A 13,305-nucleotide genomic window follows, 5' to 3' on the forward strand; every position below is an offset into this window, starting at 1 on the left:
CAACCTGGTCCGAACACCAGGTTAGTCTAGCCCAGGTGAGACCAACATGCCTGAGTTACTGTGCCCTTCTTGGTGCTGCAACCCCTGCCCTCAATGTGTGTCGTTAGGACATCTGGGGGCGTATCCCATGGTTCTTTGTGCTGCAGTAAGCTGAGGTGCTTTACGATTCTTTCCCAGTGAATTGTGGGAGAATTCAGAACTTGTCTTTTCTTTGGGACACACAGGGGAAATTATAGGACTATCAGCAGTCCAGAGGTTTGGCCTGCATCCTCACTGCAAAGTGGGCACGTCAAAGGTTATGTCTGAACATCACCCCCTTGAGATGAATGCAGGCACCTCACTGACCTCAGACATCATTCCCTAGGCAACAGTAGGCCCCTGGTCTGGCTCTGGGGCTGGCCCTCTGGCTGGCTGTCACAGCAATTCCACCCAGGGGACATAACACAGTCCAAACACAAAGGAAGATAGCTCTTCTTTGAGGGATGGTCCCTATGTGGATTTCAAACATGGAGGCGTATGCCAGCGTGTCTGATCTCAGAGGGCTCAGGCTGGCAGTGCTCTTAAGCTGTTTTCCAGGACCTAACCCCCTGCCCTGGGCTGGGAGCTCTCCCTCTGCCTCTTTCAGACTGCCTCCCCCACTGGCCTGAGTTCCTCCCTTTTAAGGGCCCGCCCCCAGGCCTGACAAGTTGCACAGGTGCAGCAAGGGTTGGGGCTGATTGTGACCACAGGAGCTCTTTAACCTCTGGTTGACTGGGACAGGGATATCTGCCCCACCACAAGATGTTACCAGTCCAAAGTGAAAGTGGCAATCGGGCTTTAGCCTGCTGGGCCAGCTAGACATGGGTAAAAGCACCTCACACAGCTTGAGAGGTTTTCCCATGTGGAGAGGGGTTAGGAGCAACACCCAAATAAGAACCTGAGTTAATTCTGCAGTGAAGACTTATCCTAAATGCGGGCTTGGACGCTAGACATATACTTGAGAACCTAGATGTAGCCAAGCTAAAGGACTGTCCTTGCAGGTGAAAGGGCAGATCGGCAGCTGGTGTAAATTGTATTCAGTAGAGCTATCATAACTTACACCAGCTGAGGATCTGCACCAACAGGATTTCTAGCGTCCACAGCTCTGCTTTCTCAGGCCAAATGTGGACAGTTGACTTTCCAAAACAAAGTCACAACATGAGAAAGCACCCGGCTGAGGGGGCATCCCAGCATGACATGTGGCTCCTTTCTTTGTTTCTTAAACATTTCTCAGATAAACTCAGCTTGAGGTCGGTGATGTAAACCCCTTATATTGGGAAGTAGGACATGTCAGAATAAGAGAGAATTAAATGCGAGTTTGCTTAGACATCCATTTTGAATTCCTACCCAAGTACGTCCCTTGTGAGGCGATGTATTGGTATGGGGGGTGGGGGGAACACAAGATTTCTCTTTCTGCTTTGGTATCTGTTCCAAAAAAGTCCTTGTGGTGGGTGAAATTCACCCGAGCAAAAGAAATATGCAAGGCCTAGGCACCACTTAAGGCCTAGTTATTTGTTGGCTCGCTATTGCAGTCATATACAATAAACATAACTCAAACTGGCGACAAGTATCAATAAAAATATGCATTGATTTTAAAGTTCTCTTATTTATTTATCAGGCCTCGAGTAGAGTGTATTTAAATGAATTTTCCAGTTCTTCTTTAAGATCTGAATTGACTGGGTATTTGTTTTAAATCTGTACTTCCTCAGTCTTTGCCTGCAATCACATCTCGTGAACCTGATAAGTTCTTTCTAAGGTGCTGCGTACTACTGCTCCCAGTGACTTCAGTGGGAGCTGCTGGGTGCTAAGTATTTTTGAACATTCACTTGGTAAAGCACTTAAATGTGTACGTAGGGGCTTAATGTAGGCACCCATTTAAAAAAATTTAGGACTGTTAATTAATGGCAGTTAACTCACGCAATTAACTCAAAAAAATTAATCACAATTTTAAAAAATTGCGATTAATCGTAGTTTTAATCTCACTGTTAAACAATAGAATACCAATTGAAATTTATTAAATATGTTTGGATATATTTCTACATTTTCAAATATATTGATTTCAATTACAACACAGAATACAAAGTGTACATTGCTCATTTTATATTATTTTTGATTACAAACATTTGCACTGTAAAAATGATAAACCAAAGAAATAGTATTTTTCAGTTCACCTCATACAAGTACTGTAGTGCATCTCTGTTGTGAAAGTGCAATTTACAAATGTAGATTTTGTTTGTTTTGTTTTTAACTGCAGTTATGTAACAATGTTAAACTTTAGTGCCTACAAGTCCACTCAGTCTTACTTCTTGTTCCACCAATCGCTAAGAGAAACAAGTTTGTTTACATTTATGGGACATAATGCTGCCTGCTTCTTATTTACTATGTCACCTGAAAGTGAGAACAGGTGTTCACATGGCACTTTTGTAGCTGGCATTGCAAGGTATTTACGTGCCAGATATGCCCTTTCATGCTTTGGCCACCATTCCAGAGGACATGCTTCCATGCTGATGACACTCGTTTAAAAAAAATAGTGTGTTTAATTAAATTTGGGACTGAACTCCTTGGGGGAGAATTGTATATCTTCTGCTCTGTTTTACCCGCATTCTGCCATATATTCATGTTATAGCAGTCTCAGATGATGACCCAGCACAAGTTGTTCATTTTAAGAACACTCACTGCGGATTTGACGAATGCAAAAAAGGTACCAATGTGAGATTTCAAAAGATAGCTACAGCACTCGAAGCTGAACTGGCTTCCAAAATCTGAGAGGGATGAGCATGCTTTCAGAACCCAAACCACCAAAAAAGAAAATCAACTGTCTGCTTGTGGCATCTGACTCAGATGATGAAAATGAATATGTGTTGGTCCACACTGCTTTGGATGGTTATCGAGCAGAACCCATTATCAACATGGACGCATGTCCTCTGGGACAGTGGTCGAAACATGAAGGGACATATGAATCTTTACCGCATCTGGCACCTAAATATCTTGCAACGCCAACTACAGCAGTGCCATGTGAATGCCTGTTCTCACTTTCAGGTGATCTTATAAATAAGAAGCAGGCAGCATTATCTCCTGCAAATGTAAACAAACTTGTTTGTCTGAGCGATTGGCTAAACAAGAAGTAGGAATGAGTGGACTGGTAGGCTCTAAAGTTTTACATTGTTTAATTTTTGAATACTTTTTTTTGTACAAAATTCTACACTCGTAAGTTCAACTTTCATGATCTAGAGATTGCACTACAGTACTTGTAGGAGGTGAACTAAAATACCTTTTTTTATTTTTACAGTGGAAACATTTATGATAAAAAATAAATATGAAATGAGCACTGTATGCTTTGTATTCTGTGTTGTAATTGAAATCAATATATTTGAAAATGTAGAAAACATCCAAAAATATTTAAATAAATGGTATTCTCTTTTTGTTTAACAGCACGATTAATCGCGATTAATTTGTTTAATTGCTTGACAGCCCTTAAAATATTATGTATCAGTGGGAAATGCTATTTATTAAACAAATTACATGAACAATCTCCAATAGTGACGGAAGTAGGATTCACTGTTAGGTCAAAAGTTTGTTGTAGATAAGCATTTCCAGCTCACAGTAACTTCACTGGGTGTTTTTCATACATAGTACCATAGCATCCCATTTACACAGCTAGCCAAGGACCAAAATCTGCTATTAGCATGCATGTGTTAATCTTGCATGTGGTGAAGGGACCCTGGTTCCATTGAAGTCAATGGCAAGATTCCTATTGACTTCCATGGGGCAAGGATTTCACCGTAGGGGTCAGAAAGGGAAGAGCAAACTCATGGTGCTTTGTTTAATCCCTGCCTACTATCCCAAATTCCAACAACATCCTGGAATAGCTTGCTGTCTCTGCTAAAATGATAAGCATGAAATAGTTACTGGTGTGGTGGTACAGGTTGCTATAATTAGGGTTCAGGGTCAGGAATGTGCAGTTATTCACAGTACTTTTCTAACACTCAGCCTGTCGGAACAAGGGACCTCTACGTCAATTTCACACTTAAAAGGTTTTCGTTGCAAGCATAAGGACTAGAAAATGTTTTAAAATGAACACTTGAATTCTACAGGAATGGAATACTCAGTAGAAGATTGGAGAACTTGTAGGTTTATTATATGCAAGTGACACCTGATTAACTGAGATGTGAATTGATTTTTATTTAGACAAGTTGTTTTTGTTAATACTTGTTAAGCTCAAATGCTTGAAAAACAATTAGGAGAAAAGAGGTCTTTTAAAATAGATTTACACCCACAGCCTTTGGATTAAGGGCTGAGAAAACCTCACACGCAGGATATATGAGACTTCCAAGGAATCCTCCAGAATAACCAGGGAAGACAAGACTTGACAGTATTGATATTTTGTAGGAAAAAAGAAGCAGAAAGAAAAAAAAAATATTTTAAGGGTAAAAAACTCTTTCATGCCTTTTTTTTATGCATCACATAGAAGCAAAAATACAAATATCAATTTTTGTCTTTGCAAATCATCTTTAATAATCTGACTACTAGTGTTTTCAGCACCTTGGCACCTTTCTCTTTCAATGGTTTGCCCATTCTTTGCAGCTTTTAATAAGAATGCTCGGCCCTGTGGGAATATTATTACTATTTATTTGTATTCCCATAGCACCTAGGAGTCCTGGTCATGAATCAGGACAGTTTTGTGCTAGGTGAAAACACATTTAAAAAAAGTGGCATGTGCCTCAAAGTGATTATCATCTAGTTTTGCACTTATTGCACATTTCATTTGAAGATCTCTGAGCAATTAGTTAATCCTCACAACACGCCTCCGAGATGAGTTGCAGTGTCTCCATTTTACAAAATGGGGTCAACCAAGACACAGAGGTGAAGTGACCTGCTCAAGGCCAGACAGTGAACCAGTATCAGAGCCAAAAAAAGAACCTACAACTCTTGATTCCATATTCCAGGTCCCTAGATCATGAGTCCGTAACCATACAGATAGAGTTAATTGGCAACAATGTGTGATGATGATGAATTACTATTTTATAACCAGGTTGAAAGGATCACCAGTAGCTTTGAAAATGCAAAGTGGCTTCCGGCAACAAGCAGCTTAGTTTTCAGAAGTCCAGCATCCGTACAAACACACAACCTTGCTGAGAAGACTTATCCCCGTTTTCTCTCTCTTTAGGGAATTAGATTATGCCATGTTGCGACGGCTGGAGAAGAGGATTTTGGTTGATCTTCCAAATAAAGAGGCCCGACAGGCTATGATTCAGCACTGGCTGCCCCCAGTGAGCAACAGTGGAGGAGTGGAGCTGAGAACGGAGCTGGAGTACAGCTTGCTGGGTCAGGTGAGAAGACAGCAAAGCGGGTGCAATTCACCAATGGCAACTCCGATTCCTGACGTTTTTCAGCGAGGGAATTGTGGGAATGTGATGAGCCTGATTCTGCTCTCATTGAAACAGGTGTGAACTATACATGCTACAAGTAGCATTTGTAAACATGGTAGCCGGGGGCCAGAGAATAAAGTTCAAGTTATGAAGGTGAATGACTGAATGTGGGTAAGATGGGAGGCTTAGGGACTCTTCCTACAAGGGGACATCAATGAGAGCTGAAGGTATTGAACTTAGAATCATAGAATATCAGGGTTGGAAGGGACCTCAGGAGGTCATCTAGTCCAACCCCCTGCTCAAAGCAGGACCAATCCCCAGACTTGTCTCACTAGGTGAAATCACCAGTTTCACATGACACAGCTTGGAAGTCAAAGATGTATTTTGATGCTGGTATTGGATCAACTTTTCACTGCTTCAGACATAAACACAGAAAAAAATTACAACTGTATACCTCCAGCCCTTTCTAACACCACAGTGGGGTCTTTCGGTTTATAGTGGAGATGAGCATGGTACAGCACTCTGCTGAGTGGGAAGAATTTGTCATGGACACTAGTGCAGCATGAAAGAGCATCAATAAAGTGAAAAGGCTCACCAGGACATCAGTCTCCAAGAGCTCAGATATTTTCCTTACAGAGCCTGAATTCAGGCTGTTGTCACCTATAACCTCTGCCGAGAGTAGCTCCTACTTGCTCAGCTGACCATGGTTTAGTTCTGTTCATAGAGACATACAGAATAGTTCAGTTTCTATTTCAAAAACCATTTTGTCTATGAAATTGAAACATAATTCTTAATATTTAACAAATACAATGCACTAGAACTGCAAACATAAGGTTGTAGTACCAGCTGTTGATTCTTGTGAGCCTTTGGCCCTGTCCACACTGGACAGAACAGTGCTACCTGTGTTACAGCTAGCCCCGTTCTTATCCAAATGTGGCATGATTATCAGCTCAATCACTGGCTAGAACTAGACCTCATTATGGTACAAGCTAGGCTATGCTATGCACTCAGGATGGTTGGGTTTTCATTTAAAGATGATTACACAGGGCCAGGATTTTTAAGTTAAAGGCAAGCATTTGCTCACACATACTTGTATATATCCATTCATTTGTGCCTGGGCCAATTGGTTATTTGGGCACACGCTTTGCCAATTGAGTGCCTAGGGTGCACATAGATATCAGATTTGTGCTTTTACTATGTATGTGTGTGAAGTAGAGGTGCATTGAAGGAGGTGTGCGGTTGCGCATGCCTAAGGACTTGTCTACACACAAACTGGCACCAAAACTGCTTTTATTTCACTCTTGTTATTTTTGTGTGTGGACACTCTTTATTTCGGATTAAGAGTGGCCTAGCTAAATGGAAACAGGATGTTCTTAACCCAAAATAAGAGTATCCACATTCAGACTTGCAAAACAGTTATTTGGGCACAGGTTTTTTGCAGAGCAGCCCTAATGTTGAAAATCTGTCCCATTGGTGGTGTTTGTATCACAGTCGGGCCTAGAGGCCAATTGTACTAGGCACTGGACAGAAACATAGAGCCAAATCTAGAGCCCATTAAAGCCAGTGAAAAGACTCCCATTGACTTCAGAGGGCTTTGGGTTAGGTCCAGAATGAGTTTACAGTCAAAATAGGTAAGACAGAAAGGGTGGGAAACAGGCACAGAGAGAGGAACATTTTATTTTACCTGCAGAAAACAGTCCTTAAAAAAACAAATGCCTGATTTGCTAACACCTGCATAAAGCAACTCTGCATTCAAAGCAAGAATGAAGTAACATGAGAGTATGTACATCACGTGCAATGATTCGTAATCCTGTGAATTGTGATCTTGTATTAGGAGACAGAAGGGTACTCTGGCTCTGACGTTAAACTGGTCTGCAAGGAAGCAGCTATGCGGCCAGTGAGGAAAATCTTCAGTGCTCTTGAAAATCATCAGCCAGGTACAATAGCTCTCATAGAGAAACCTATGTGACAAATGCTGATCTGTCATTGTAACACTAGGCATTATATATTCATGTACCAGTAGGTGGAGCTCTCTTGTTAGCTTAGAAAAGTTTTAAATTGTATGTTTGTAAAAACCTAATTAAGCCAACGTTTCCATAACTCGGGTCATCTGTTGAAGCTGTCAATCTCTGTGCACTGAATACAATAAGAGCCATGTTCTCTCCTGCTATATCCAATCTTCTGCTTAGTGTATTAACTGTTAATGCAACATACTTATGTACTGGCTTAAAAAGAGCATCTCTTAGCACTGATCTGCATCTCATTCACTTTCAGCATTTGGTCCATTTTCTCTCTCCAGGTAGCAGTAATTTACCCGAACTCCGGCTGGACACGGTCACAACAGCAGATTTCCTGGATGTGATCGCTCACACCAAGCCATCAGCCAAGAATTTAAGTCAGAAGTACATAGCCTGGCAGAGAGATTTTGAATCTGTTTGAAATCCGATACCCACTATCCAAAATGGCATCTGCGACTGGGGTTCAGCTACAGATAGAGGGAGTGAACGATGATGGAAAAGGAATTACTTTTTTTTTTTCCTTCAGAAAACTGAATAAGAGAATCTGTACTTCCAAATCTGCCAGGTGCATTTTTAATTTACCATGTTCAATGACAATTAGAAATTGTTGTTCTTCATGGAAAAGTAATGTCTAAGTGACTATGCAATGAAGATTCTAGCACTAATTTTATGCATAAAGCCTTATAAATTGATCAGTCTTGCACAATCTTTATTCATTGCAAATGATTTTCATTTCTTAGGGGAAGAGGAGCAAGAGTAGAAAGATTATGATAGGAATAGCAAGAAGATTAGGGGTTCACGATACTCAAACTAGTGCATCACAACCAGTCTGGCATTTACTAGCAAGGACCTGTGTGATTGCCAATGAAGCATAAGAGACTTTTTTTTTAAATCCCCATCTGGGATTAAATTCAACATTTTATTATTGCCTGATAGTCATGGTCAACTGGGTGCAGTTTTGGTCCAGGATATAATTTGTTCATGTATCGATGTGTTTTATCCATCCCATTCAATTTGATTTTGGATTATTTTTTACCCAACTAGCACCAATGCCATTTGCTTTTAATAGGGTGCTGTAGTGCTCATTAGTATATTACTGTTGAGGAATCAGCACCTAATTTAAATTATTATTACTTACGTATTAGCACATGTAGCTGAGCTCCAGTGAAACAAAGCATTTATTCTGTTCTTAATAGTTTTTCATCCTCCCTTTTCTTTCTTTTTTGCTGTTCATGAACTGCTAACTGGTATCTTTAGATGCCAGGCTTTTTTAGGTGTTTACCAAGATGGAAGATGCACATGCTGAAGTGGAATTGTAAGTGGATGACAGTTGAGGTGATGTATGGGGTTAGGAATATTTGTGAAGCTAGCGACACATTTATAAGGAGGATGAAGAATTTTATGGTCTGTTGCTACTATAACAGCGTTTAAAAGAACTGGATAAATTCATGGTTGTTAAGTCCATTAATGGCTGTTAGCCAGGATGGGTAAGGAATGGTGTGCCTAGCCTCTGTTTGTCAGAGGATGGAGATGGATGGCAGGAGAGAGGTCACTTGATCATTGCCTGTTGGTCCACTCCCTCTGGGGGACCTGGCATTGGCCACTGGCGGTAGACAGGATACTGGGCTAGACGGACCTTTGGTCTGACCCGGTACGGCCGTTCTTATGTTCTTATTTATTAGATTTTCAGTTTAAAGCTTAATAAGGCATCCTAGGCAACTGAGGCAAAATTCTTTCATCACAGAGCTACACCTCTACCCTGATATAACGTGACCAGATATAACATGAATTTCGATATAATGCGGTAAAGCAGTGCTCGGGAAGGGGCTGCACACTCCGGCGGATCAAAGCAAGTTCGATATAACGCGGTTTCACCTATAACGTGGTAAGATTTTTTTTTTTTGGCTCCCGAGGACAGCGTTATATCGGAATAGAGGTGTACTTTAAGGTGAGTGCAAAACTGGTTGGAAAACCGTTCCCAGGGAGTAATTATCAGCGGTTCACAGTCATGCTGGAAGGGCATAACAAGTGGGGTCCCGCGGGGATCAGCTCTGGGTCCGGTTCTGTTCAATATCTTCATCAATGATTTAGATAATGGTATAGAGCAGGGGTCAGCAACCTTTCAAAGAAGAAGAGACTTTTTTGTTTTTGACCAATGTATTTTGAGAGCCGCATAACAGCAAAGCTACTTGTAGAGTTTGTCCTCTGAGTGGCAATAACACGATCAACTCTTCTTGAGGGGCTTGATCATTAACGTATCTAAAGAGTAAGGCAACCTGAGCGATTTTATCCACATCGCATGTCTCATCGCAGGCAATAGAAAACCCTGGTGCTGATCTAATGTCACTAATCTGCTGGCTGGTTAAGTCTATGGACATCTTAGTAGTTCTGTCCTTTACAGTCTTTGCAGATAATGGCATTTCTCTAATTTTCCTAAACTATTTCAGCTTTGTTTTTAAAATCGTTGAAGAGGTGCTCAGACGTTTTAATGAAACATTCTTTCACATATTCTCCATCTGTGAATGGCTTCCCTCGTTTGATTTCTTGAGCTGCCACAAAACTAGCAGTAGTGGTTCTGCGTGGTGCCTTCATCCATTTAGCAAACGTACATCTTGTTTGCTCTGCTTTACGTCAGAGATCCTCTACTGCTTTTTTCCTCACATCACCAGCTGGATAGGTTTCAGCAAATGTCCAATATTTCTTTTCAAAATGTCTTTCTAGGTTTGATTTCTTATTGTTGGAAATGAGACACAACGGGAGTCTGGCTGAACTCGCTATAAAAGCGCAAGACTCAGTCCAGTCATTTTTAAATTCTTGATGTTCGTCTTCTCTCTCTCTTTTTGGTTGTCATTTTTTTGATTGAAGGTATTTATCTGATCTATTTTATTTCTGACTTTAAACTTTTTCAAACTGTTGGACATCTGAATATACTAATAAAGACAGAGCACAGACGCTTCCTTATCACAAGAAATTCCAAGAGTTTTATTGGTAGACAACAGTTGCCTTGGTAATGAGCCATTTGAATATAGACAGGAGGGTGCTCCTGGGTGGGGCAGAGGATTGGGGTGCAGGAGGGGGTGCGGGATCTGGGAGGGAGTTCTGACCTGGGGCAGGGGGTTGGGGTGCAGGAGGTGGTGCGAGGTGCAGGCTCTGGCCGGGAGGTGCTTACCACAGGCGGCTCCCAGGCCGGCGGCGCAGCAGGGCTCAGGCAGGCACCTGCCTGCCTGCCCTGGCCCCACGCCGCTCCTGGAAGCGTCTAGCTGCTGGCACATGTCTGCGTGCCCCTGGTGGGGGGGTAGGCAGTTCCGCGCACTGCCCCCTCCCCCAGCATTGTCCTCACAGCTTCCATTGGCCGGTTCCTGGGCAATGGGCGCCGCGGGGGTGGTGCTTGTGGACGCGGGCAGCACACGGAGACCCGCTGCCCCTCTCCCCGCAAGGGGTGCGTAGAGATGTGCCAGCAGCCAGCTGCTTCTGGGAGTGGTGTGGGGCCAGGGCAGGCAGGCAGCCTGCCCGAGCCCTGCTGCGCCACCAGCCAGGAGCTGCCTGTGGTAAGCGCCTCCTGGACAGAGCCTGCACTTCGCCCCCCATCAAAAAACGGCTGCCCCCAAGGTGGCAGCTAAAGAACCGTATGCAGCTCTGGAGCCACAGGTTGCTGTCCCCTGGTAGACAGAGTACACTGATAAAGCTGGGAGCGGTTGCAAGTGCTTTGGAGGATAGGATTAAAATTCAAAATGATCTGGACAAACTGGAGAAATGGTCTCAAGTAAATAGGATGAAATTCAATAAGGACAAATGAAAAGTACTATACTTCAAAAGGAACAATCAGTTGCACACATACAAAATAGGAAATGACTGCCTAGGAAGAGTACTGCGGAAAGGGATCTGAGGGGTCAGAATAGACAACAAGCTAAATATGAGTCAACAGTGTACCACTGTTGCAAAAAAAGCAAACAGTGTTCTGGGATGTATTAGCAGGAGTATTGTAAGCAAGACACGAGAAGTAATTCTTCTGCTCTACTCCGCGCTGATTAGGTCTTAACTGGAGTATCGTGTCCAGTTTTAGATGCCACGTTTCAGGAAAGATGTGGACAAATTGGAGAAAGTCCAGAGAAAAGCACAAAAAATGATTAGAGTTCTAGAAAACATGATCTATGAGGGAAGATTGAAAAAATTGGGTATGTTAATCTGGAAAAGAGAAGACAGAGGGGATATGATAACAGTTTTCAAGTAGATAAAAAGGTTGCTACAAGGAGGAGGGAGAAGAATTGTTCTTTGTAACCTCTGAGGATAGGACAAGAAGTAATGGGCTTAAATTGCAGCAAGGGAGGTTTAGGTTGGACATTAGGAAAAACTTCCTGTCAGGGTGGTTAAGCACTGGAATAAAGGGAGGTTGTGGAATCTCCATCATTGGCTATTTTTAAGAGCAGGGTGGACAAACAGCTGTCAGGGATGGTCTAGATAATACTTAGTCCTGCCATGAGTGCAGGGGACTGGATTAGATGACCTCTCGAGGTCCCTTCCAGTCCTGTGATTCTAGGAAAAGCCACAATTAGATTGGGCCCCTCCCATCCCATGGAGTTCCCCTTCCACAGGTTCTCCATGTGAGAACTAGGGAGCATGGCCTGCATATCTTAGCACAGCCAGCCCACCCCACATACATAACCCAATCAGCTCTTAGCTACAAGGTACCCACCCCTGTTCACACTACTCTTGCCCCTGACACCCTATGAGAGCTTATGGCTAACATGGCCACAAAATAATGCTGCCTTTGTAGCCTTCGCATGTACCCATTTGGGGATGGGGGCCTAAAGCCTAATGGAGTAACTACCCACAGTCCAAGTCAAGTCACAACAGAAGGGGATGCCACCATAGGAAGAGGAGGATGAGGGTGAAGATGAAAGGATTATGTGATTGCCAGAGATGGTACAGCACATGTCTTCAGAGGTGGAGCTATTGACTATTTTTAAAAACAGTCTGCACAGGACCTTAGAAACAAGTTTTGCACAGATTTAATGACCAAATTGGAGGTTTGGCAAACAGGACTCTGGTCACAGGGGATTGCATGAATGAAGGTACAGCAGCAGGGGGGAGAAAGGACACAGAGTACAGTCAAGGAGGGAGGGACTTGGGCTAAGCAAAGAGGCCAATGAAGAGGAAAAGGAGATAAGGGGCCAAAAGGGTCTTGAAAGTCAAAACAAGGGGCTTGAATTTGATCCAGGAGGCAATAGCACTGGATAACAGATGATTTTTGCTGCAGAGTCCTGGATGGATTGGAGGCGGGACTAGGCAAGCATCAGGAAGGGGACAGACATGCAAATTGCAGCACTAAGTGTGAGCTGGTGAAGGGCTTTCAGTGGGAAAGGCAGAGGATAGGAGGAGTTTGGAGATGTGGAACTGCAGTGTAGTTCATGAGCACAGCCTTGTAATGCTGTTTTGAGTAGCTAACTACTATTGCACAGCCAAATGTGGTAGCTAATCAGGTCTTTGTATTGGAGTAGGGTATGAAATCCAAGATCTGAATATGGAGATCTTTCCTCCCATTCTGAAAATGGGAAAGTAACATGGAGCTAAGTCACTGCCCTGTACCCTTTAAATGACTGCATTCCCTTTTAGGAACCATATATTTCTAATGAACTACCTCTTAAAGGTCTCAGTCCTTTTATATCCCTCCTCTAATCCTCACTGCTTTACTAGCAGTAGATGCCCCTTCCCTTTTAATCTTTTCCAGATGTCCCCTTTTTGGGTCTCAGGTGTAGTTGCCCATATGTATAAATGTCCCATGATCTGCTTCAACGTACCCACACCTACTTCCCTCTCAGATGAACAACCCCTCCTTACTCCTGCCTCAGTTACATTTTCAAAGCACTCTTAGAAAATCTCCCAAGCATAGCATTTTCTTT

At 42.7% G+C, this 13,305-nt stretch overlaps 1 protein-coding gene across 2 annotated transcripts in view; it reads left to right on the forward strand.

Moving 5' to 3' along the window:
* KATNAL2 (katanin catalytic subunit A1 like 2) overlaps positions 1-8,149 on the forward strand; it is a 51,912-nt gene extending 43,763 nt beyond the window's left edge. For both annotated transcript variants that reach the window (XM_034774599.1, XM_034774600.1), the window contains exons 14-16: positions 5,186-5,348; positions 7,222-7,324; positions 7,687-8,149. In XM_034774599.1, coding sequence (XP_034630490.1) covers positions 5,186-5,348; positions 7,222-7,324; positions 7,687-7,826 — 406 coding nt within the window. In that variant the 3' untranslated portion in view covers positions 7,827-8,149. The remainder of the gene's footprint in view (positions 1-5,185; positions 5,349-7,221; positions 7,325-7,686) is intronic.
* The last annotated feature ends 5,156 nt before the right edge of the window (positions 8,150-13,305 follow it).

Source organism: Trachemys scripta, chromosome 6 (assembly GCF_013100865.1).
Source record: "Trachemys scripta elegans isolate TJP31775 chromosome 6, CAS_Tse_1.0, whole genome shotgun sequence".
NCBI lineage: Eukaryota > Metazoa > Chordata > Testudines > Emydidae > Trachemys > Trachemys scripta.